The sequence below is a fragment of the Apostichopus japonicus genome, chromosome 10 (genome assembly GCF_037975245.1).
Source record: "Apostichopus japonicus isolate 1M-3 chromosome 10, ASM3797524v1, whole genome shotgun sequence".
Classification (NCBI taxonomy): Eukaryota; Metazoa; Echinodermata; class Holothuroidea; order Aspidochirotida; family Stichopodidae; genus Apostichopus; species Apostichopus japonicus.
In genome coordinates this window covers 9,870,428-9,892,093 of record NC_092570.1, presented here as the reverse complement: position 1 = coordinate 9,892,093, position 21,666 = coordinate 9,870,428, and the positions used below count along the sequence as shown (strand labels likewise).

Sequence of the window (21,666 nt, the reverse complement as noted above, 5' to 3'; positions counted from 1 at the left end):
TGACAATAGTTATCGCCCTGTATACAGTTAAGATGTAGAATAAAAAGGGGAAAATTAACCTCCACTAATGTTACTAGGCATCCGGTATGTTGACAGTGTTATAGGGTAACATAGGTATAGGTACGTTATCTTACATATGGGCAAAGAAGTAAATATGTAAACGTTAAATCATCTCATATGCGAAACTTAATGTAAGTTTTCGTCTGTCATAATAGTATAAATAAAGTAACATCACATATTGCTAACACCCGATCATAATCATATTGCTCAGGTACTCACATATTACCTGTTTGTCGTTTTTCAGTTTATCATGGGAAGAAAACTTTTCAGAAGAAGACAAGTGAAGAACAAGCAGAACCGCCAACGAGGAAGGTACGTGATAACTCTTTATATTATTTGAGTGATTTTGTCAGTTATTCGATCGTTGATAATGACGTAATCATATCAAATCTTTAGTGGAGCAGGGGAGGAGGTACAGAATAGTTCGTATACCTCGAATTATGAAAATCTCTTAATCTACCGATAGGACTAAAACTTCACCAAATTAGAATTACAAGTAAAAGAATGATCTTTAACCACCCTCTGCTTCCCCTTTGAGTATTATAGACTGCGAGATACAAACAAGGAAATTACAATCTTCAAAAATCACATTTTTGTTGTGAAATTGTTACTTTGACCTAAGCCTATCCTATACGCATGATCAAAGAATTATATATGTATATATTTGGTAGTAAATTGTTTAATTCATTATTTTAGTAGATCTTGGTGGAATTCTACTTTAAACAGCTTAACCTGACTGTGAATCACTCTTTTGCAAAGTAATACAAATTTAAGTTTTAGTTGCGACTCTTGACAAACTTATTTCAATCTGAGGAAAACAATATATTTTTTAGATCTAACAATTTACCCATATTTGACGTCTACAGACGTTCAACTTTGAACAAGATCTTCTGGTGGTTTGCTTGTTTGAGGTCTTCAGAGCAAGCTGTTGCCTCCACTGATGTATACCAGAATGCATCTACCATTGACACATACACGTCATCTGGAGGTTCCTGCTCTGTCAGTGATAGTGAAATGATCCACGCCGATCACCCAAGTGACGTCACTATCTCCGTTGACGATCCCTGCACGGGATCCCAGCTAAGGTATGCAATAGTCGCATGTATTTGAACTCTGAAGGAGCTTTTCTGTTCAAAGGCTGAACCACATGACTAACCTCCACCCCCACCGGTCCCCACCCCAACCCCTCCCACTTCCATCCCTCCTATAAACTAGAAAAGCCGTCATTCCATTTTCCTTTTTATATGTCGTAATAGATGTAAGATCCAAATTAAAGTATAAAACTGATATAAATTTCCTCAGAATGATAACCACTGATGATCAAAACACAGACAACGTTGGCATAATAGAAATGTTTAATCAACAAAATACATTGATTTAGTTCAAATATAGGTTAGGTTTGAATAATCATTTAATTTATGAATATGTGTTATTAGTTCAGTGAATGTGTTAACGACAATATCACTCTCTTTGTAAACCCATCTGTCGTTTCATAACAATTTGAGCTGTAGGGGTAGACGTGAGGAGCAGGAGGTAGTGGAAGCGGCAATTTTCAGGAGAATATGAAAGGTTAACCTTTTTTGGGGGGTTAATTTTGCTATTTATAGTAATTGTACGAATATAAAGATTTTTTGTTACACTTTGACCACCTCAACCAAGTGAATGGTGAATTCACGAAGATTTCATTCTGTATATATGGTCAAATGCGTCCTGCAATATTATCTTTCAAATAGCTATACACTGAGAATTGTTTATTACTCCTCAGCTCACAAGACACTAAATCCAGTGATGAGCTTCACGTATCCTCTGTCTGTGAGAGGATGGGACTTTCTAATGTTCCCTACATCCCTCCAGGAGATCTGGAAGAGGTTGAGGATGAGTGGGGTATGCCCATCTTTCTAGGAGGAGGTGGTAATGGGGCTGTACAACTGATGAGAATCAAATCAACTCAAGTACTTTGTGCAGTCAAGACACAGTACAAACATCTGAATGAAGAAACTGCCAGTCAGGTAAATAAACCATATTACTCATTTACATTATAATTAAATATGTAGTTATCAGGGGCGTAGCGAGCGGGGGGGGGGGGTGTGGGGGTTTCACACCCCCCAATAATTTGGTCGCTGTCGGCAAATTTTGGGTCTGTCGGCAAAAGGAGAAAAGGTGAAGAGAGCAGAAGGGGAAGAAAGAAGGAAAGCTGAATAGAAAAAGGAGAACGGGAGCTTCTTCCGTGCCAAATTTGACTTAAAATATGCACCAGATTGCATCTAAGGACGTTCAAACTAATTTTTCCAAAGGGGAGGGGTAGACCCCCTACCCTTAGACCCCTCCCCCATTTCAGTCACCACTTCCAGATCCGTCGGCAAATCAAATTTGACTTACACCAGATTGCATCTAAGGACGTTTCAAAACTAAAAATTTTCCAAAGGGGAGGGGGACACCCCCTCCCCTTACACCCCTCCCCTATTTCAGTCACCACTTCCAGATCCGTCGGCAAATCAAATTTGACTTAAAATATACAACAGATTGCATCTAAGGACGTTTCAAAACTAAAAATTAGACCCCTCCCCCATTTCAGTCACCACTTCCAGATCCGTCGGCAAATCAAATTTCACTTAAAATATACACCAGATTGCATCTAAGGACGTTTCAAAACTAAAAAATTTCCAAAGGGGGAGGGGGACACCCCCTCCCCTTAGATCCCTCCCCCATTTCAGTCACCACTTCCAGATCCGTCGGCAAATCAAATTTGACTTACACCAGATTGCATCTAAGGACGTTTCAAAACTAAAAATTTTCCAAAGGGGAGGGGACACCCCCTCCCCTTACACCCCTCCCCTATTTCAGTCACCACTTCCAGATCCGTCGGCAAATCAAATTTGACTTAAAATATACAACAGATTGCATCTAAGGACGTTTCAAAACTAAAAATTAGACCCCTCCCCCATTTCAGTCACCACTTCCAGATCCGTCGGCAAATCAAATTTCACTTAAAATATACACCAGATTGCATCTAAGGACGTTTCAAAACTAAAAAATTTCCAAAGGGGGAGGGGGACACCCCCTCCCCTTAGATCCCTCCCCCATTTCAGTCACCACTTCCAGATCCGTCGGCAAATCAAATTTGACTTAAAATATACAACAGATTGCATCTAAGGACGTTTCAAAACTAAAAATTAGACCCCTCCCCCATTTCAGTCACCACTTCCAGATCCGTCGGCAAATCAAATTTCACTTAAAATATACACCAGATTGCATCTAAGGACGTTTCAAAACTAAACAATTTCCAAAGGGGGAGGGGGACACCCCCTCCCCTTAGATCCCTCCCCCATTTCAGTCACCACTTCCAGATCCGTCGGCAAATCAAATTTGACTTAAAATATACAACAGATTGCATCTAAGGACGTTTCAAAACTAAAAATTAGACCCCTCCCCCATTTCAGTCACCACTTCCAGATCCGTCGGCAAATCAAATTTCACTTAAAATATACACCAGATTGCATCTAAGGACGTTTCAAAACTAAAAAATTTCCAAAGGGGGAGGGGGACACCCCCTCCCCTTAGATCCCTCCCCCATTTCAGTCACCACTTCCAGATCCGTCGGCAAATCAAATTTGACTTAAAATATGCACCAGATTGCATCTAAGGACGTTTCAAAACTAAAAAATTGCCAAAGGGGAGGGGGACACCCACTCCCCTTAGACCCCTCCCCCATTTCAGTCACTACTTCCAGATCCGTCGGCAAATCAAATTTGACTTAAAATATGCACCAGATTGCATCTAAGGACGTTTCAAAACTAAAAAATTGCCAAAAGGGAGGGGGACACCACCTCCCCTTAGACCCCTCCCCCATTTCAGTCACCACTTCCAGATCCGTCGGCAAATCAAATTCTCCACAGCCCCCCCCCCAACAAAAACCCCTTCGCTACGCCCCTGGTAGTTATGATATAAGTAAACTGACCTTAAAGCAGCTTTCTTTTTATTCCACCATATATTACTTTTATTATTAGCTTGATTTTGTCTGCTAGTTCATGACTTTCCAGAATTTCAGTTACAAACCTGTTATAATTGCATCAAGAATTTTATCGATTCCCCCCCCCCCCCCAGAAAACATTTTGTGGTTTTCATATTTGAATGGTAGTTTCTTCCTCTCTTTTCAGAACTTTGCAAGAGAGGTGAGAGTTTTGAAAGCATTACAAGGCTTGGAGTGTATTCCAACATTTTTCGGGGTGACTTTGCCCCCAGATGATGGACCTTTTCCCGCCATAGTGCAAGAGTTCGTCACAAACGGCCAATCTTACACTGCCACGTCACTCTATGATGCCACAGACAAGCGTCTTATCACCAAAGATAATTCTTTACAGGTGGCGATGGATATCTGTTTGGCTCTGAGGGATATGCATGACAGATATTGGTTGCATTGTGACATCAAATCGGACAACATTCTGTTGCAGACATCGAGTGTCACAGACGACACTGAGAACCTCTGGGATGACGTCGACAGCGTTGCATCATGGGAACCAACTCAGGACATATATCCTACCGAATCAAATCCAATTTTCAAAATTAAATTGATTGATTTTGGTTTGACATTAAACATGAATGATCAAGGACAATATTTACAATTCACCGACGAAAGACAAGCCGAGGTGTTGAAGAACTCCATTCATGTTGCACCGGAAGTAATCACAGGTCAAAGGCCATTCAGCAAAGCTGCTGATGTATTTTCCATCGGCCTTGTCATGAAAGACCTGAGTGTCGTCGGAGACGACTTTCTGTTGCGTCTTGGAGATCAATGTATGAAACCTAATCCAGATGAAAGACCAAACCTGGATGACGTCATAGACATTATAAATGTCAGGATACAGAGTGTGAAGATACCTTAATGTTACAATGATGAACCTTAATCACGCAAATCATGGTGCTAAAGTGAAAGCCGAAAATCATGAGAAAACTTCTTTTAAAACATATTTTTAGTACTATCACTGATGATGATCATGTGGTTTTTATTTTTCTAGTAAAATGCAGTTTTATACTTTTTAAGAAAAAGTCACCCAGGAAAGAACCTGGGCACGAAAACCAAACTACCAAACGACTGATCCGCTCTCAGCCCCAGTCCCCTTGCATCGGGACTGTGACTGTGTGATCATCGTCAGTAAAATGCAGTTTTATATATTTTCGCATATTGCGCGAAAATAAACCTTATTATATATTGACACGTGCAATAATAAATTTATTTTAAGAGAAAAACTTAAACTTCGTTTCGTAATATGTATTTTTGCTCTAATTAAATTCATGTATATATCTTTACCATCTACTTTGGGAAGAAGCACACAAATTATACCCTATAACACCATTCACGATGAATTAGCTTAATATACTCGATGACGTCATTGGTAATATGTTAGCATCATAGAAATTGATAAGGATAGAACGCTGACACAATCAATTTGTATGGTTAGCATACACAGCAAATAGGTACCATTATACAAGTTGTAGAGATTAGCCTCAGTTATAAGTATCATTGGTTTCAGTGAAATCGGAAATAAAATTTTGATTTCGTGGTTTGTTCATAACAGTAACACAGGAGAAGGCCAAGCGAAACACATGTCAGTGAAAAGGAAAACGTTCACACAAACCCACCCGTACTTACACCCCCCCCCCCCAAAAAAAAAAAAACGCACAACGCATAAAAACGCCAACAAGTTTGCTGAGGTTGTAAACCTGCTATCGCAAGTAATAACACATAAATAACTTTCTCGTGGTACACAGCATATGATATAACATCATAGTATCAATCTTATGTTCACATGCGCGGATCAAGGGGGGGGGGGCGGTAGGGGTGTTCACCCATCCACCCTCCTTCCTTCTTTTTGAACCCTACACCAAAATATTATAAGTAGTTATAATCACACCTTGGGTGTATAAAGCTAATAATAGACCCAATTTATAGCCACAAAATGCTTCCGAATTCACCATTTCACGTCTTTAATTTGCTTTTTTTTTATGGGGAATGACCAAAGGACAACAACACCCGCTCCCCCCTCCCACCACCCACCCCTACAAAATGAAGCGGCTTCAACAACCCCACGTTCACACCTCCTTCTTAAAATCCTGGATCAGGTCCTGTTACGTTAGTTTTGTATGGGAAATCCTTCAGTGCCGCAATTCCAGGTTTATTCATTTCTTAGTTCTATGATAATCGTGACAAAGATACGGGACTACAGCAGCACATAAACCACCTTAAATTGTTGTTGGACCTCCCTCAATATTGGTACCTCCGCCACCCCCGCCAAACCCAACTCAATTACATACATAGGCAGAGTGTTAGTAAATTCTTTACAAATATCATTATAGAAGGCAAGGAATCCCTTTTCGGTATTTTAACATCTGCTTTTACATTATACTGAAGATCGTACACTTCTTTCATTTTGTAAAACAACAGTGTAAATGCCGCCTCCATTTTCAACTGCCATGACTTTTCAACCAACCAGGAGCCATACTTTCTCTCAAAGTTAGTTCAATTCCGTTCACTGATTTGGGATATCCGTCGAACAAACATAGCTATACACATAGGCACCAAAATATCTTAACAGGGTTAGTCGTGTGCTAAATTAAACATGTAAACTATAATGGACATAATAAGCATCCGTATAGACATCGTCTTTTCCGATTACATTTTCATGACATTGTTTCTCCCATTTTTATCTTAGGTTTTCAATACTAATGTATTTATGTGATCATTTGATGGCTACTCAATGGTGTTTTATTCATAAATGAAATAGTATTTAAGAAGAATCAAGAACTCTTTTTCTCGTACATGTTCACGTTAGGCTCTTTCGTACACAGTGAACAGTCGAAGATAACATTAGGTTCAAATATTGTCAAACAGTACCCCACAATACCATCTCAAACGTATACATTCAAAGGCAAAGAAGCAGGTTTCTACGGTGTCCTACATGTGCCATAATTATATATAGTTAATGATAGCCCACATTGTCATATATATATGTACTCTGTGTTCCATAATTTTGAATTGGTTTTTCTACTATAATGTTTTCTTATTTAGTTGTTGGGGTGTTCATTTTTCTTTTAGTTTTTGTTTGATTTCTGTGTTTCGTTGTTGGTGTCTTTCACAGGGAAACCCCTGCAGATAGTGAACTCAAAACACCTATTGGGCTCTAAGTGACTCAAAATGTGAACTTCAGTGGGAATGAGTTTTCAAGTTGTTTCGTAAGGTTTTTGTACATTAAGTGAGGCAGAAATAAATTTAACAAAAATATGATCACCCTTCCCGAAACCATTTGGAGTAATATACACTTCAAAGTAAATTTCATATTGAGAAAAGTAGAATTCAAGTAAATTAAATTATCCAAACGACTAATTAACAAGAAAGAAGCAGTACTTTGTCATTTGAATGGGTCTACCGCAGACTCGGCCCATGTACATATCGTAGAGTTCAACTACCATCTTACAGTCTTATGTCCTAATTATTAATGATAATAATAATACTAACAAAATGATAAATCGGGTTTTATGAACTGCCAGCAGGGCCCCATTTTGTTTATTATAATTTAATGTACTATATGGGAATCATTCTTAGCGGTGCCAATTCAATAACATTGAAACCATAACTGAAAATTATATTACAACGCCGAAGGCGCTAGATACTTTTCTTTTTACTTGCTTGCCATATAGATGGTACCATTTTCTTTATGCATCGCAGATAAGGTACGTCGTAACTGCATATAAATTGAGAAATGACTTTATTATTCTCTGTCAATTCTTCCTTCATCTCTATATCTTGTTAGAAACTCTGTTTCCATTATACAAATTAACATCTGAATTGTGCACGGGTTCATGCTTTACCCTACAATTACGGTTCCTTTTCTGTACTACGAAAAACAAGTTTTGTCCCCATACACCTTAGAATACAGACAAAGCAATTTAATGAAACACACAAGTTGGCTTATCATTAAGTGTATACGAACGTCTTCAAAGGAATTATATAGTGAAAAGCGTTCGTCTTCAGACGCGCGGGTGCAATATTTGTGTGTAGAAAGTATAGGAGTCATCAATCTAGCGCCTTCGACGCTATACATAATCATACGTTGTAGCGCTTATCTCAAAAATGGTACAGCGCCCAAAATAAGAAGTCTCTGGAAAAAAATGCGCATCAAATGCGTATCACTTTTGCGTGCGCTTCGCTATGGGCGTCTTGACTGAAAGAACAACGCGTACAATCCCTATACTTAATGTAAAATTTACATACAAACGCGCGTGTGTTTATACGTTCTTGATCTAAATAGATTCACACATTTTAAATGCGCTAACATTGATTGAATACTAACCTGTTATAATGTTCACTTTCATATAAAAGTTCATGTGACAGAACGGACACTTAGGGGTAGATCTAACTGTACTAATATTTAACGCTTATCTTCGGATATCAAATCATGTTTTATCTTGAAGATGTATTAGAATGGACATTTCTCGGTGCGCCAATGGATCAGCGTTACGTAATAATTAAATGCAGTAAACTCCACACTGTAGTGACCCATTGTTTCACCACAATGGAATCTAACCATGGACCATGTTTACATCTAGTGATGTCAACATTACTTTACATTGCGAACAAAGCGATTTGTTTATCGAGAAACTACTTTCATCTTTTACGAGATTCCTTCATCTTCTTGGATAATACTGGTAAGTTGCAACTCCCTCTATCTCAGAAGTTACATTTCAAAGTTGATGACAATAGTTATCGTCCTGTATACAGTTAAGATGTAGAATAAAAAAGGGAAAATTGACCTCCATTAATGTTACTTGGCATCCGGTATGTTGACAGTGGTACAGGGTAACATAGGGAGGTATACGTTATCTTACATATGGGCAAAGAAGTAAATATTTAAACGTTTAGTCATCTCATATGCGAAACTTAATGTAGGCTTTCGTCTGTCATAATAGAATAAATAAAGTAACATCACATATTGCTAACACCCGATCATAATCATAATGCTCAGATATACTCACATATTCCCTGTTTGCTGTTTTTCAGTTTATCATGGGAAGAAAACTATTCAGAAGAAGACAAGTGAAGAACAAGCAGAACCGCCAACGAGGAAGGTACGTGATAACTCTTTACATCATTTGAGTGATTTTGTCAGTTATTCGATCGTTGATAATGACGTAATCATATCAAATCTTTAGTGGAGCAGGGGAGGAGGCACAGAATAGTTCGTATACCTCGAATTACGAAAACCTCTTAATCTACCGATAGGACTAAAACTTCACCAAGTTAGAAATACAAGTAAAAGAATGATCTTTAACCACCCTCTGCTTCTTCTTTGAGTATTATAGACTGCGAGGAAACAAGGAAATTACAATCTTCAAAAATCACATTTTTGTTGTGAAATTGTTACTTTGACCTAAACCGATCCTATACGCATGATCAAAGAATTATATATGTATATATTTGGTAGTAAATTGTTTAATTTATTATTTTAGTAGATCTTGGTGGAATTCTACATTAAACAGCTTAACCTGACTGTGAATCACTCTTTTGCAAAGTAATACAAATTTAAGTTTTAGTTGCGACTCTTGACAAACTTATTTCAATCTGAGGAAAACAATATATATTTTAGATCTAACAATTTACCCATATTTAACGTCTACAGACGTTCAACTTTGAACAAGATCTTCTGGTGGTTTGCTTGTTTGAGGTCTTCAGAGCAAGCTGTTGCCTCCACTGATGTATACCAGAATGCATCTACCATTGACACATACACGTCATCTGGAGGTTCCTGCTCTGTCAGTGATAGTGAAATGATCCACGTGCACGCCGATCACCCAAGTGACGTCACTATCTCCGTTGACGATCCCTGCACGGGATCCCAGCTAAGGTATGCAATAGTCGGTTGTATTTGAACTCTGAAGGAGCTTTTCTGTTCAAAGGCTGAACCACATGATTAACCTCCACCCCCACCGGTCCCCACCCCAACCCCTCCCACTTCCATCTCTCCTATAAACTAGAAAAGCCGTCATTCCATTTTCTTTTTTATATGTCGTAATAGATGTAAGATCCAAATTAAAGTATAAAACTGATATTAATTTCCTCAGAATGATAACCACTGATGATCAAAACACAGACAACGTTGGCATAATAGAAATGTTTAATCAACAAAATACATTGATTTAGTTCAAATATAGGTTAGGTTTGAATAATCATTTAATTTATGAATATGTGTTATTAGTTCAGTGAATGTGTTAACGACAATATCACTCTCTTTGTAAACCCATCTGTCGTTTCATAACAATTTGAGCTGTAGGGGTAGAAGTGAGGAGCAGGAGGTAGTGGAAGCGGCAATTTTCAAGAGAATATGAAAGGTTAACCTGTTTTTTGGGGGTTAATTTTGCTATTTATAGTAATTGTACGAATATAAAGATTTTGTGTTACACTTTGACCACTACCAAGTGAATGGTGAATTCATGAAGATTTCATTCTGTATATATGGTCAAATGCGTCCTGCAATATTATCTTTCAAGTAGCTATACAATGAGAATTGTTTATTACTCCTCAGCTCACAAGACACTAAATCCAGTGATGAGCTTCACGTCTCCTCTGTCTGTGAGAGGATGGGACTTTCTAATGTTCCCTACATCCCTCCAGGAGATCTAGAAGAGGTTGAGGATGAGTGGGGTATGCCCATCTTTCTAGGAGGAGGTGGTAATGGGGCTGTACAACTGATGAGAAGTAAATCAACTCAATTACTTTGTGCAGTCAAGACACAGTACAAACATCTGAATGAAGAAACTGCCAGTCAGGTAAATAAACCATATAACTCATTTACTTTATATATAAATTTGTAGTTATGATATAAGTAAACTGACATTAAAGCAGCTTTCTTTTTTGTTTCACCATATATTATTAGACTTTATTTGCTAGTTCATGACTTTCCAGAATTTCAGTGACAAACCTGTTACAATTGCATCAAGAATTTTGATAGATTTTTTCCCCTGGAAAACATTTTGTGGTTTTCACATTTGTAAGGTTATATCTTCATCTCTTTTCAGAACTTTGCACGAGAGGTGAGAGTTTTGAAAGCATTACAAGGCTTGGAGTGTATTCCAACATTTTTCGGGGTGACTTTGCCCCCAGATGATGGACCTTTTCCCGCCATAGTGCAAGAGTTCGTCACAAACGGCCAATCGTACACTGCCACGTCACTCTATGATGCCACAGAAAGGCGTCTAATCACCAAAGATAATTCTTTACAGGTGGCGATGGATATCTGTTTGGCTCTGAGGGACATGCACGCCAGATATTGGTTGCATTGTGACATCAAATCGGACAACATTCTGTTGCAGACATCGAGTATCGCAGACGACACTGAGAACCTCTGGGATGACGTCGACAGCGTTGCATCATGGGAACCAACTCAGGACATGTATCCTACCGAGTCAAATCCAAACTTCAAAATTAAATTGATTGATTTTGGTTTGACATTAAACATGAATGATCAAGGACAATATTTACAATTCACCGACGAAAGACAAGCCGAGGTGTTGAAGAACTCCATTCATGTTGCACCGGAAGTAATTACAGGTCAAAGGCCATTCAGCAAAGCTTCTGATGTATTTTCCATCGGTCTTGTCCTGAAAGACCTGAATGTCGTCGGAGATGACTTTCTGTTGCGTCTTGGAGATCAATGTATGAAACCTAATCCAGATGAAAGACCAGAACTGGATGACGTCATAGACATTATAAATGTCAGGATACAGAGTGTGACTCCTTAATGTTACAATGATGAACCTTAATCACGCAAATCATGGTGCTAAAGTGAAAGCCGAAAATCATGAAAAAAAACTTATTTATAGAAATATTTTAATTACTATCACTGATGATTATCATGTGGTTTTTATTTTTTCTAATAAAGTGTTGTTTTATATTTTCGCATATTGCGCGAAAATAAACCTTATTATATATTGACATGTGCAATAATAAATTTAATTTAAGAGAAAAACTTAAACATCATTTCGTAATGTGTATTTTTGCTCTTATTGAATTCATGTATATATCTTTACCATCTACTTTGGGAAGGAGCACACAAATTATATCCCTATAAGACCATTCACGATGAATTAGCTTTAATACATTTGATGACGTCATTAACAAATATGTTCGCATCATAGAAATTGAAAAGGGTAGAACGCTGACACAATCAATTTCTATGGTTAGCATACAGAGTAACTAGGTACCATTACAAGCTGCAGAGATCAGCCTCAGTTATAAGTATCATTTGTTTCAGTGAAATCGGAAATAAAATCTTCATTTCGTGGTTTGTTCATAACAGTAACACAGGAGAAGGCCAAGCGAAACACAGTGAAAGAGAAAACGTTCACACAAACCCACCCCGTACTTACTCAAACATATACAAACGCACAACGCATAGAAACGCCAACTAGTTTGCTAAGGTTGTAAACCTACTATCGGCAAGTAACAACACATAAATAACATTCTCGTGGTACACAGCATCTGCTATAACATCATTGTATCAATCTAATGGTCACAGGTGCGGATCAAGGGGTATAGGGGTGATCATCCATCCTCCCTCCAATCCTTGTGAATCCTACCCCAAAATAATTATAAGTAGTTGTAATCACAACCTTCTGTGTATAAAGCTAATTACAGACCTAATTTATAACCCCAAAATGCTTCCGAATTCACCATATCACGTCTTCAATTTTTTTTATGGGGAATGACCAAAGGACAACAATATCCGCACCCCCCCCCCTACAAAATGAAACGGTTTCAACAACCCCACGATCACACCTCCTTCTTAAAATGCTGGATCCGGCCGCGAATATATTTTCCCAAACTGAACTGACACTGAAACTATTTCCTCGATTCTGATTGGCTCTCAGCGAGCACGTGATATCCTTTAATATTCAACATGGATCACTCAATACTCAGTCGATATCAGTATGATCAACACGAACAAATTCAAGATATTCACATTAGCAATTTTCCAAAACTTTTGGTAGGTATATATGAACGAAAGTATATAGTGTTCTTAACACAATGAAGCAACTATTCCCAACTACTGCGCCCATTATAGGCAGTCCTCGATCGTTTGTATACTCGCTTGACTCCGCTCTACACACAACACATGTAATGTAGCCTATTGTACTGTGTATAGTATACAACACAATAAAACACAGTGCATTTGTAATTGTATACATGTAGCCAAAGTGCATACGTACGAGGTGTTTGTGTACATTCGGAGTTGCGATACTTTTAGTTTTATAATCATAAATTCAAAATGTATTCAGTCAATGAATCATGATAGGCCTAGTCGAATATGGGGTAGCCATGAAGACGGCGAGCGAGTGTGTGCCAGCCAGTGAGTGTACACAAAAAGGGCATTTGACGATATGTCTGTGTCTTCTGAGTTGTATCATGGAGGTAAAACCTCCATGGTTGTATATAGCCTTATAACCTATACGTACGGAAACCTATTGGCTCGCTGAGAGCCAATCAGAATCGAGGAAATAGTTTCAGTGTCACTTCAGTTTGGGAAAAAATATTCGGGATCCGGCCGTGGTACACATTTGGGGGAAATCCTTCAGTGCCGCAATTTCAGTTTTATTAATTTCTTAGTTCATCACCTTACCCATTTTTTCTTGACAACTTCTAGAAAGAACAGTACTTTAATAAAAAAAGTGATAATGTTTTAATGGTATGCGGTCAAGCCACAGACAGCGAGCAGCTAGGTAGCATCCAATGACCTGTATATGACACAAGGTTAGCGACTTGATCAAGTCTTAATATGACATTATCAAGTCACATGTTCTTCAAACTATTTTAAGGTTATTTATTTAGTTATTACGATTGGTATTTATGTATTGGATGTGCGTTCTGTAAATGCTGATTCTAATATGTTGAAGCTGATTGCTTGGCCTAACTTTATCATTGGTTTCACTTCCAAACTTGTTAGCAAGTGAAACGAAAACAAAACAAAGTGAGAGTTAAAGTTTTTCAGATACCCATGACATTATGACGTCACAAATTTACAGAACAACAACGCCCAAACCTATAGCAAGATTTTTCTTAGACGTCGCGGTGAGTTGTCCTTCACAAAGATCTATGTTATATAAGCTTAAGATGATTGTTGGGTACATGTCCTAATTTTTAATGAAAAAAAATAAATGACAAGGTGAGAGAAATTGATTTCATGACGGTCGTAAAATTCTCTTTAATATCAAGTTGAAGCAAGTGTGACATATTTTTGTTATACTTTCATGCATATTTTGGAGCATTACTAATTACCTCTAAAACTGCGCTGAATGAGTGACAATATTATGGTTGCCTTAGTAATCCACCGTATAAAGCAAGACAAGATACCCGTAAATTAAATCACCGACGGAATGATGGAATTAGTAAATTATGTTTGCCAGTGAAACAATAAACAATAATTGCTATCCTTTCAACCAAATACTCGTGTTTATGTGAAAGGAAACTTGTCAATAGTTTAGCCGATATATAGCTAAATTGTAACGATACTACCACGTGCAGCAAAGAATTGCAAATAAAGTGAAGCTTTATGGGTGAACCAATATACCTCATTCTCAGTTTTGTAAATGACAATTAAATAAGGACCTTACACATGCTTCTGCGGTTCATGCTATCTACCATGGAAAACTGCAGTCATGTAGGTCGCAAAATGACCAACATTCCCCAAAAATCTATCAATGTTGACTACAATATCGTTATCCTCATCTCGTAACGAATATCCAAGATTCTGCATTCCTGTTAAAATTTCATTCAGGTTCTTCTCCAAGTTTAACGCCTGCCAGTTGTACATTCCTGTCTCGATTTTAAATCTGAGAAACTTTGGAGGGAATTTTCCCGAGATGTGTTTCCACGAACCAGCTAACACTGCTGGGTCGAACCCCTGGACATCTATGTTAATGGCCCATATATCCAGGTCCTTGGCTGCAGCATCTAGAGTCGTCATGGCAACAGTACCTTGCGGGCAATGGTAATCCAAACTGGTGCCTATATTGAAAAATGAGAACATAATTATAATTAAATCATTGCTTTGCCTTTATTGTTTTACGAAACAGGCCCAAGGATTTACTTGATTATAGTGCAAATGAATGTTTCTTCTGGTTTGAAGAGATTCTAGTGGCTGGAAATAACGGGACCCCAACCGCGAATAAACTCAAAAGAGGGCACTGACATATCGGTCTTATCTAATTCCACGAAACTTTGCAAGTTGTTGCTTAGTTACCACATATATAGAGCCTTCTCGTAGTAGTTGGAATCTAATCCTCACATATCCCATGTCTATTATTATCAATAAATATAATTAACAGTCTAACGTGAAGTATTGGCATGGCTGTTAAAAAGTATCACAATGTGAATTAAATAAAGTGTTTTAATCTTATTAAAACATTGAGATCACTAACAAGAATATGACACTCAATTTTCATCTCCTCATAACGGGCATTTTTTTGCTAGGCCATATGTCTGCTCACAGGGGGCACTCACAATGGAAAAGTACAGATAAAATAAAGTGGGACTGTGGGGGGGTGGGGGGTGGGGTGAGAAAGAAAATAAGAAAGAGAGAACGTAAAAGAAAACTTGCCCGGAACGATCCTGGCGTTTCCTTGTTCGCTAGAACTTGCGCTAACACAAGTGGTTCCAGTTGTATTACCAAGGGCTTTTTGATATGTCCAAATATTTGAGGCGTATGATGGATTCAATGCCACGCTTTCCTCCAGTAATTTAAAATTAGCGCTATGAGGCTCGAATGCAAGAACGGAATGCCCACAAGCAGCAACACCAAGGGTAACAGTACCTAAAAGGAAGGAGAACAGAAAATTAGAGACACAAACATCATCGAACAAATAAACATGTTGAGTTATAACGAAATGCCACCGAAGATGAAATGAAGATCCTTTAAACAGGGGTTTTTCACCGATGGTATTGTCACTGTTAGTTGCTTCACATATAATTTCCCTTTCAGGAAATCGTACCCATCATAATAGAAGCCCATCTCATTGTAAATGTCGCCATAATGACAGACGTAAATTAGTCATCAAGTCTTCAAGTTAAACAGGCATGGCCACGGCTAGACATTGAGTTCAATTGGTTGGAATAGTCATAGCAGGTCAAATGTTCATACTGCCTTTCTTTATACATACCGGCAAAATCACAAAAAATCTTATCAATGGTTGCCAAAATAATATGAAATTTTAGCAAAGGAGGCTTATTTTCAGAAAAGACTTTACACCAGGGTTGTCCAACCTTTTGCAGAGGAGGACCACGTGGAATGATTATGATGCAGGAGGGGGCCGCATGAACCCTACGCTCGATTTTCCGATTTTTTGCCCGAAGCCCAAGGCAACAAAATGTGAGCACTGCGCGCGGAGCGCACTGATTTATTTTCCTTCTTGATAAAGCATATGAATAAAGTTCAGCCACTCCCCTCCCCCCCCCCCCTCCGCTGAGAGAGTGTCACACAAACTGACCTGTATGCAGTTTTTGGACCCAGAAGGTTCGAATGATTGATTATATAGCTTCACATTGTTATCAATAAATCTGCTCACTAAAATTTCGCACCGTAGAGCATCTCTGGCGGGCCGGACGCAACGCTGCGGCGGTCCGGATTGTGGCCCGCGGGCCGTAGGTTGGACAACCCTGCTTTACACTGAGTCTCTCGACCCCAGTGGCATAAGTATTATTATTATTTTCATCATTCAGTGGCAATAATCGTGGAACTCAATGAAGTATAAATTCAATTAGCTGATGTTTAGTAGAGTATGGAACGCGAAAAAATTAAAGGAAATTTATATTGCGGTTTAAAATTCTGTTGGTGACTACTCGATCGACTGCTTGACTTTGGAAAAGTGTCAGATTATATATTATATTAATAAAACAGGTTATGAAATAATTTTCTTGACAAAGAAAAATCGCAGAATTCACTGATAAAGTAAAATGTCTTTTGTAAAGCAGTCTAACTATAAAGTTGATCTTGCTTGGATTGAAACGTCAGGTATTTCAATTGTAATATAACAGAATCTTTTGTATTCTGGAAAAGGCAATATATAATTGCAAGCCTTACCGACGTAGGCACCGACATCAACAAAATACGAGTCTTGACGAGCAGCATTCATCCAATGGCAGAAGGTAGCGATGACGTCATCATTCCAGCTTCCTTTAGTGATGATAGCGTGACTGATGGTACTATCTTTCTCCGGCGGAGGAAGAGACAGGTAATAGTTCGGTGAACTGAGGAAATTAAAACAACAATGTAATAGTGAAATGTTACTCTATTCATTTCACAAAGTAACGGCTATATGCTAGCGAGTTTAAAAGCAATCGGTTTTAGTTGACGTCATTTAGACCAGTGAGTGATTACAAACACCCATCGCAGTGAATGGGGGAACGGACAACCCCATGGCCAGATGGGTCGATCAAGACCCCAAGATCCTCCGAATTTTAAAGACTAAAAAAAAAATGTAATAAAAAAATGAGGAAAAAAGTGATCTATTAGAAGTGTTTCACCGAATATCTTGAAAAAACCCTTTTTTTAACATGATTCTTCATACTACTTTCCTTGTTCTAAGATATATGTACAACTTATACATCAATCGATAGTTGCAAATGAAAACTTCCCAAGGAATGCGATACATTTTCACATATATAAACAACATTAATATAGTTGATAGAATCAGCTTTTGTTAAGCTCCAAGTATATGACAGCTTCCTGCCCTAAAACAGAAAATAAACATATTAATGAAGAAACCGTTGAAATTTATGCATATATGCCCTTTGTCTCTCGATGATGACCTTTAAATTATTATCTTCCAACTGTTTGTCTTAGTTATTCGGGGAAGTTAATTATCTAATTAGCTAATTCGGCCTACATAGAATAAAGATGATCATCTCCACTAGCTCTAAAGCTTTTGTATAGCGGGCTACGGATAAGTGTAAGTAACATAATTTAATTGTTTAATACTATTTTTTAGCCGGCAGCTGCACTGCCGGACTAAACACGATCCGACGTCGTCGAAACCGCCATCTGGTTCATCTCGAGCGTCGTGTCATGGTACATCCATATATTTAATATAGACGATACTAATGATTTAGATAGATTTAAATCTATCTAATGCATAGGTAAAATAAATATAATGATGTATAATTTATGTATGTATTTTTAATATATATTGTAAATAACTACTAAATTAATAAGATGTCTAATTTTATCTATATAATGTGTATTTGTCATAATTTCTGGGTGGATCGTAAGCAGCTCTAAGCGGTCAGACTACTACGACTGATCAAGATTTTGTAAGTCTCGTCAGATTCATGTCCGTGAATTTTAACATTCATGTAGATATCTCTCAACTGACCTAACAATCGACAATGTGCACGCAACGGTTAACGACTATAGCTGCATTCCCAGTTTCTATATGGAGCCCTCAAGAGAATGAATGAATGAATAAAAGCTTACTAAAAAAAAATAATACGGCCCTGTTTTCAGAAATAGCGACGCTATTTGAATCAACAGCAACGTATCGTGAAGTATAGTTGGAAATGATGTCAGCTCGTTTCAAAATATCAATAATATTGTATGAAATGATGGCGTTGTTTCAGATACCGACAGCACAAAACGAGATGACCGCGCAACGTGTTAAAATGACAGCCACTTATAAAACGACAACAACCTTTCAAATGACAACGGCGCTCTTCAGCTTTAATTTAAGCTTGCCGCAAACTGGCCGACTGGATCACTACCACAGAAATGTACACATAGAAGCGATTTCGCACCTGCTGACGACAGTACGCTTTGCAGCGATTTGAAAGTCACTCGAGCCATGTTGATGCACCCAAAACAATGGCTATGCAAAAGGTGCTTATATTAAAGTAACGAAGATTCAACGAAAACCTGATCTTTTCGTCAAAATAGCTTTAATTTTCACATATATAAACCCTTGAAGCACTAGATTAGCTCGAATTTTGTGGGGGGGGGGGGGGATTTACTAGTCGAAATAAATTACAACTCACGGGTATAGCCTACACAATTATTCTTACTTTTTGTAAAAAGAAAAGAAAATCCGGGCATGTTCCCGAATGTTGTAGGCCTACAATATTACGTTAGACCTTTAACTAGATACATAGGGCACAAAGCCCAATACTCCATATTATTCACCACGCTAATTTTGATTAGACCGAAATGTAGGGAGACGGCTTTACAGAAACGATTGGGCCCCGGTGGACAAGGTACTCTGAATTGGAGGGGCACCAATCATTTAAGGAGGGGCACAATAATCATGTTCGGTTACTTGTGAAGTATTTTGTTCACAGAATGGTGAGACAAATTAAGTGGGTATGGGTGTGAGAACACTAGACTAATGGTGGTGCGGGTGGATGTCCCCTGGGCCCCAGTCTTGATACCGATCTACTGGGGAGGGGTTAATATTAAAATGGAGCCATTAACTGAGCCACCTTAGACAAATGCTCTGTGAATGGGTGGTGGCATGTCGCTTTGGCTCCAGTCTGGATACCGATCTACTGGCTAATATTCAAATGGAGCCATACATACTCTAAGTTGTCACAAAATACAACTTATCACTTCATAACCTCATAAAGGATGTATACATTTACCACAAACATTTCATCTTCTACGTCATGTGCTTGGAAGGTACAACAAGGACTCCGTCGTATTGTATCTTTAGGCTTCTTAGTTAACAATTTAGTTAGGCCTATATATCCTACATATACATCTACTTTGACAAACAGCAAAAGCAGACTGTCAACTTATTTCAAACAAGTTTGTTATCACCATTACTTTCCTATCCAAACCATTGGATAAAGCCTAGGCCTGGTTACTACTGTGCTTTAATACAAAGGCCGTGCAGTATGCTTCCGTACATGGGCACTGAATTATTATACGTCCCAGCACAGTCGTACAGATTGAGCAAACTGTTTCGTAGAACAGTTCTGTGTTTTTCTAAACACAAATTAAAGATTCCTTTTCGCATTCCACTCTGCATACATAGGCCCTAATAAGTGGGTAACAATTCTGTGTGTTTATTTTATTTTTTATTTACATTAATTTCTTATAATCTGGAAAATTAATTGGGCACTTTACTGCCTAACGTTGAGACTCAACGTAGTTGAGGTTGACGATTTTGGGTGAGCTGTTGGTCCAGGCTTCAAATTGCTGCAAGCGACAAGCCGGAAGTAGCTTTTGTGATCAAGTTTTGTGCGACCCGACCCAACTCGACCGTGGGGTCTAGTTTAGATTGTCGTGAAGATCTACGGCCTTCAACAAACCCCCTGCACACCGAGCGACTGAATAAGGCACACTACGATTGTTTTGCTGTTTACGACTGGAGCTCGTTTAGGTCACATGCTACGTTGTATTTGAGTGGTAACTTTAGTTTGCTGCTCAGTTTAGTCGTGAACATCCGCACTATGCCGACTGCCAGCCGGGAAAACTTTGTTCAGTTTTCCCGACTGAAGCCGACGCGACTAGGAAAACTGCAGGATACAATGTCTACGCACCATTCAACCTCATGGTCTCAACAACCGAGTAGAAGATGAATTTCTCCTTCCTTTCTCCACCATTTTCTCTTCCTCAATTCTCTCGTTTCGACACACCATGTTTTTACTTCTCCCCCATTATATATATATATATATATATATATATATATATATATATATATATATATATATATATATATATATATTATATATATATGAAAATCGTAATGAGTTGGAAAATCAAGAACAGTGAAAAAACTTTCAGCCTCCACCGGGATTCGAACCACGGGCCTTCCGCTCTGTACGCGGACACCCTAACCACTAGGCTATGGACGCTGATTGTATGTCCAGAGGTTCGAAACCGGTAAGGAAAGTCGTAAATATCTTAATATTTATATAAACTCACGATGTTAACCTCGTCCAAGCCAGAAGGAGTGGAGAATGTCTCTGTGCATCCATGTGATTATCAATAAAGTCCATTATATCGCCCGAGAGTTGCAACTTGCCAGCCGAAACAGATGGACATGTTATCTTCGGGCACACCGGGCACGTTCGTTTGGTCTCTTCTGGCTTTCTTGAAATACAGTGCTTCGTTTCTCGTTGGTTGTGATGATTAAGCAAAGAATATGATATGATGACGCCTAAAATGGCGCCGAAGAATGTTGAATACAACGCGATCCGAATTTCTCTGTCTTTCATGGCTTCAAATTGCAAACACCAGCGATAGCACTTCCTACGGAGTGTCATGTTTGTCACAATAGCAACATTCACATTCACACATTCACACAGACAGACAGACAGACAGAAGCGTCACTTGCGAAGTTCGATTGTGGACTGACGGTACCTACGCATAGTTCCGAATGATGATGGGAAATCAACAGCAGAAGATCTGGCTGTTCTCATTTGGCGTTCTTTGGACACTGCGATGGAAGCCCCCTCCCAAGAATTTGGAATCCTTAGGTTTATTATAAAAAACAGACAGTTACAATTTACAAAACATGACTAATGCCATTAAATGCTTTTAGATCTCCCATGATTTCCACAAGGTAAGA

General features: G+C 38.5%; 3 protein-coding genes across 3 annotated transcripts; 2 read left to right on the top strand and 1 right to left on the bottom strand.

Moving 5' to 3' along the window:
• Positions 1-278: 278 nt before the first annotated feature.
• On the top strand, positions 279-5,181 carry LOC139975027 (aurora kinase-like). Its single transcript, XM_071982630.1, has 4 exons — positions 279-372; positions 927-1,145; positions 1,826-2,069; positions 4,218-5,181. The coding sequence occupies exons 1-4, from the start codon at positions 311-313 to the stop codon at positions 4,941-4,943; spliced, it is 1,251 nt and encodes a 416-aa protein (XP_071838731.1). The 5' UTR covers positions 279-310; the 3' UTR covers positions 4,944-5,181.
• Positions 5,182-8,451: 3,270 nt separating this feature from the next.
• On the top strand, positions 8,452-14,119 carry LOC139975026 (aurora kinase-like). The gene is made up of 5 exons (XM_071982629.1): positions 8,452-8,763; positions 9,116-9,183; positions 9,735-9,959; positions 10,638-10,881; positions 11,131-14,119. Exons 2-5 carry the CDS (start codon positions 9,122-9,124, stop codon positions 11,851-11,853), a joined length of 1,254 nt encoding a protein of 417 aa, XP_071838730.1. The 5' UTR covers positions 8,452-8,763; positions 9,116-9,121; the 3' UTR covers positions 11,854-14,119.
• A 156-nt stretch (positions 14,120-14,275) lies between these two features.
• Positions 14,276-21,440, bottom strand: LOC139975028 (uncharacterized). Its single transcript, XM_071982631.1, has 4 exons — positions 21,021-21,440; positions 17,187-17,353; positions 15,708-15,920; positions 14,276-15,115 (listed from the first exon to the last, which is right to left on the bottom strand). Exons 1-4 carry the CDS (start codon positions 21,359-21,361, stop codon positions 14,742-14,744), a joined length of 1,095 nt encoding a protein of 364 aa, XP_071838732.1. The 5' UTR covers positions 21,362-21,440; the 3' UTR covers positions 14,276-14,741.
• Positions 21,441-21,666: the final 226 nt, after the last annotated feature.

Bases quoted from the DNA above. Each gene is read 5' to 3' on its own strand.
- LOC139975027 (XM_071982630.1), top strand. From the start codon at position 311: ATGGGAAGAAAACTTTTCAGAAGAAGACAAGTGAAGAACAAGCAGAAC. The intron at 373-926 runs GTACGTGATAAC...TGACGTCTACAG, and splicing joins CAGAACCGCCAACGAGGAAG to ACGTTCAACTTTGAACAAGA. The intron at 1,146-1,825 runs GTATGCAATAGT...ATTACTCCTCAG, and splicing joins TGCACGGGATCCCAGCTAAG to CTCACAAGACACTAAATCCA.
- LOC139975026 (XM_071982629.1), top strand. From the start codon at position 9,122: ATGGGAAGAAAACTATTCAGAAGAAGACAAGTGAAGAACAAGCAGAAC. The intron at 9,184-9,734 runs GTACGTGATAAC...TAACGTCTACAG, and splicing joins CAGAACCGCCAACGAGGAAG to ACGTTCAACTTTGAACAAGA. The intron at 9,960-10,637 runs GTATGCAATAGT...ATTACTCCTCAG, and splicing joins TGCACGGGATCCCAGCTAAG to CTCACAAGACACTAAATCCA.
- LOC139975028 (XM_071982631.1), bottom strand. From the start codon at position 21,361: ATGACACTCCGTAGGAAGTGCTATCGCTGGTGTTTGCAATTTGAAGCC. The intron at 17,354-21,020 runs GTGAGTTTATAT...TAATTTCCTCAG, and splicing joins GCTTGGACGAGGTTAACATC to TTCACCGAACTATTACCTGT. The intron at 15,116-15,707 runs GCAAGTTTTCTT...TTTTCAATATAG, and splicing joins AAACGCCAGGATCGTTCCGG to GCACCAGTTTGGATTACCAT.